The following is a 4,535-nucleotide window of genomic DNA, read 5'->3' as shown; positions in this document are numbered from 1 at the left end:
AAGTAATTGATCCCTAATTATTCATGGTAATCTCTACCAACTAATAATTAACATGTGAGGAAGTTCAACCCATTCTCATGGTGAATCAACTAACCTACTAAAGTGAAACTCTTAAATGCAATAATTTTAACTAACATATCAAGTCTTCATTAAAGTTTCATCAAACCCCTCTAATGGAGGTTTAGCTAGAAGTCATTAGACTCTCATTAATATATAAATAAGAATAAGACATGATGAAGAACAATACTTGGATTTTATTAATCTAATGGAATAATGAAGAACAAATAACTAACTTAAAGGTAATAAATAAGCTATATGAATTAAAACCTAGGTACTTAAGAGTTATGCCTTAGTCTTCTTTATATAAGAGAGGGCTAGGTTTACAATTTCGTGCATGGGCTTTGGAGCCATGTTTTGGGCCCTTAAATCAAGCCCAAAACCTAATTACTTAAGTCCAAAAAGGGTTTCTCTGTTGGAAATTACTACAACAACCTTTTTGTCCATTTTTACTCCTCTGATTGGATCAAAGCCTAAATCATTAGAAAGCTCTTTCCGAGCCGGTTGTTTTGACATATAATAGGCACAATTCTGAGGTTTGAGTCCAAAGATACGACCTGCAGAAGTTCTGTTGACTTTTCTGTTCTATTTCTGCCTGCGTTGACTTTGACTTTTCAGCTTTGACCGGGCTTTAAAAAGGCTTTTTCTCCTTGAATCTTGGCCTTTAAACATAGAACTTCTTAACAACCAACCTTTGCTCCTTTATCTCGCAAAAGTGACATACTTCTTCTCATATTCGACTCTAATACCTTAAATATACAAAAACATGTAAACAGTACTAACTCTTAATTATTAATAACATAATTGGTTTAAATGTAATGATATTAAGGGTTAAAACTATAGTTTTGGGCTCTTATCACTCCCGCCGTCAGTAAAAGATAGAAACTAGCTTGAAACTCCGCCATATACAAGATCATTACCAGGTCAATAGTTTCAATTTTGACCAAGGTATCAATACTGAAACCTATGAAGGCCAGGAGTTGAAGTTCACTGAGAATGACGAGAAGGGGGTTTATTACCCTCACAATGATGTTGTTATCATTACTGCATGGATAGGAATCTTTAGGGTGTAGAAAGTTCTTATCAACATAGGAAGCTCAGGTAGCCAGGGCGCTTACTCCATAGTGAAACTATCAGTGGACCTGATCATAGAAGACCATAATCCAATCATTGGATTTAATGGAGAACTAGCCCATGCAATTGGAAAGGTTCATCTCCCTGTCACGGTTGGGCATCAATCTGTTGGGATAAATTTCCTTTCGGTTGATTGTGGTTCTTGTTATAACGCAATCTTCGGTTGGGATTGGATCCATGCAAATCAGGCTGTTGTATCCACCTTCCACTAGGCGTTGAAATTCCCAATGCCAACGGGTGTATGTAAGATCTATAGTGACCAGATGATGTCACATCAGTGTCACGATTTGGCACTAGAAGATACAAGGAAATCCGAAGTCCGGGGCAACACGATTCTCCAGGTTGATCATGCCATATAGCAATTACATAAACTTTGGGCTTATCAGTTTCGAGAAGCCTGACACTCTGAAGAAGGTCCCTCGATCGATCAGTTAGAAGAAGTTCATATAGGAGGTGAAAGTCACGAAACTACTTTCATCGCTGCCGGCTTATCCCCAGCCTAAAAAAGAGCTCTAATTCACCTGTTATGGGATTATCAAGAAATATTTGCCTGGAATATTGACCAAATGCCCAGAATCGACACTGATGTCACTTGCCACAGGCTCGATATTGACCCGAGATTTAAACCAGTTAGACAAAGACCAAGGAGGCTGGCTCCAGAATGAAAAGTGAAGGTCAATGACGAGATTGGTAAACTGGTTAAAGTAGGGTTCATTAAGCCTGTCGAATACCCGACTTGGGTATCCAATATCGTCACGGTTCCAAAGAAAAATGGAAAGCTCAGGGTTTGCATTGACTTCACCAACCTCAACAAAGCTTGCCCAGTGCATCCATACCCATTACCTCGCATCTCAGATCTAGTCGATGCAACCTCGGGATTCGAGATCTTGTCATTCATGGACACTTCCTCTGGTTATAACCAGATACCTCTGCTTGAGGATGACCAAGAGCACACGACATTCGTCATGGACGAAGGCTTGTATTGCTTTAAAGTCATGCTATTCGTTTTGAAAAATACAGGCGTCACTTATCAGAGAATGATGAATACAATGTTTTCCGATCTGATTGGGCGTATTATGGAGGTTTACATAGATGACATGGTAGTCAAATCCAAAGAGACACCCGACCACCTTCAACATTTACAAGAGGTATTCGATAGGCTTGTAAGATACAAACTGAAGTTGAACCCATCGAAATGTTCTTTTGGGTTAGCGTCTGGAAAGTTCTTAGGGTTTCTGATGACTCGATGGGGTATTAAGGCAAACCTTGAACATATTCGGGCTATTCTCGAAATGCCACCACCATCGAATAAAAAGGAAATTCCGATGCTTGATGGTCGTTTGGCAGTCCTGAATAGATTTATATCAAAGTATTCAAATCGATGCAGGCCATTTTTTAAAACTTTGAAAGGTGCCTCCGTTAGGAATGAAGAATGCGATATGGCTTTTAAAGAAATTAAAGCTTACTTGGTATCACCCCCATCCTGGTTAGTCCGCAAACTGGCCAAGACATTAGAGTTTATTTGGCAGCTTCTGAGATAGCAGTAAGCACAGTACTATTCGTGGAAAGCCCGGAGGAGCACCCAATATATTTCATCAGAAAAATGTTAACTGGATCAGAGAGTCGATATTCTAAAATTGAGAAAATCGCGCTTGCCCTGGTGCATGTAGCACGCAGGCTTAAGCCATATTTTCAGGGGCGTGTTGTTAAAGTATATACAAAATATCCCCTTCACAAGGCACTCGGACGAGCCGAAGAGTCTGGTCGCCTTGCTGATTGGTCCAGCTATCTAAGTGCTTACTACATCTTATATGAGCCTCGAACTGCAGAAAAATGTCATGCATTAGCCTCTCTGATGGCGGATTTCCCTGTAGAAGATATTGTGGTTTCACCCGAGTTATTCGAGGAAGAACGGCTGCAAGATTTTCCCAACCACCAACCTGACTCCGTTGAAGAGAATTTCACCAGGGGCAAGACGTGGGTTGTGTATACATATAGTTCACGTAATACGAAGGGGTCTGGGATCGGTTATGTGATCATCGACCCAAACAGAAGCCGAATCGAAAGGTTCGTCCGACTTTGCTTTCCTGCTTCCAATAATGAAGCCGAGTATGAAGCTGCAATATTTGGAATGAGAGCAGCGCTCGAAATGGGGGCAAAGAAAATCAATATGGTAACTGATTCTAAATTAGTTGCTTGTTAGTTTAGAGGGTCATATCAAGCACGAGATGAGCGAATGACGGCTTATTTAGCTGTTATAAGCGCTCTAGTTGCAAAATTTGAGTGCATCTTAATTTTGCAAAGACCAAGGAATGATATTAGGCATGCAGATGCATTAGCCTACCTTTCAGCAGCAATCAACTGAACCTCGAAATATCAGGGTAGAGGTCCAGCTTTTTTTTTATAGGCAAGCGGGGTTTTTTAATTAAGAGGTCCCCTACCCCTTTCCCATAGGGAAAAAAAAGGATTATAATTATTACAACCTTAAGTACTCGGGGACCCCATTAGCATCTTCAAACACTGTTTTCTTTATATCTTCAGAAAATGAGCTTGGGGTGAGTTCAATAAAGAAAACATTTGGTACATTCTCTGCTAATTTATCTGCTAACCTATTACATTCTCTAAAAATATGAGTAATATCAAATGACTCTAGACTAGTAATCTTTTTCTTTATGTTTTCTATCATCTTCTTTGCTCTCCATGGTTGCTTTTTGTTCTTGATTAATGATAGCACATTTGTTGAATCTGTTTACGCCTTGATCTTCTTGATGTTGTGCTTGTGTGCTAACTTCAAACTTTGATGTAGTCTTTCTAACTCAATGAATGCAATTGACTGGAAATGAGACTTCCCTTTCACTGCTGCCATTATTTGTCCTTGATCATCTCTTAAGGTCGCTACCCATCTTCCTTGCATGCCTGTTAGTGTACCATCAGTGTTCAAGTTCACTATTCTAGTTCCCGCTCTCTCCCACTTACATTTTTGGACTGTAGCACATATGGGTTCTGTGTGAACAATCCATCTATAACACCCGGCTATTTCTATTTATTATTTTTATAATATATGATTAATTTTAATAATAAGAATAAATAAAACAAAAAATAAGATACATATTAGTTAAGGATAGGAAACCCCATAGGTAAATAGATAAACCTTCATTCCTATTTTTCAGGGGGGGGGGGGGGGGGTGGGTTTAAAACAAAAAGGAGTTCACACGTAGAATTTTTTTGACACACAGAAAAGAAAATAAAAATGGAGTTTTCCACATAAAGGAGAAGGGAGGATTCTTGTTGGAAATCTATTGATAGATAGCTGCCGGAGCGTATCACGGGTGAGTAGATACTGT

The 4,535-nt window shown here is 39.3% G+C and overlaps 1 protein-coding gene across 1 annotated transcript; it reads left to right on the top strand.

Annotated features, from left to right (window-relative positions):
• The first annotated feature begins 2,794 nt into the window (after positions 1-2,794).
• Positions 2,795-3,394, top strand: LOC147487184 (uncharacterized). The gene has a single exon (XM_086573970.1). It carries the CDS (start codon positions 2,795-2,797, stop codon positions 3,392-3,394), a length of 600 nt encoding a protein of 199 aa, XP_086430096.1.
• The last annotated feature ends 1,141 nt before the right edge of the window (positions 3,395-4,535 follow it).

The sequence above is a fragment of the Coptis chinensis genome, chromosome 7 (assembly GCF_015680905.1).
Source record: "Coptis chinensis isolate HL-2020 chromosome 7, ASM1568090v1, whole genome shotgun sequence".
NCBI classification, from domain to species: Eukaryota; Viridiplantae; Streptophyta; class Magnoliopsida; order Ranunculales; family Ranunculaceae; genus Coptis; species Coptis chinensis.
The sequence above is the reverse complement of the archived record's forward strand: the minus strand, read 5'-3'. Positions and strand labels throughout refer to the sequence as shown.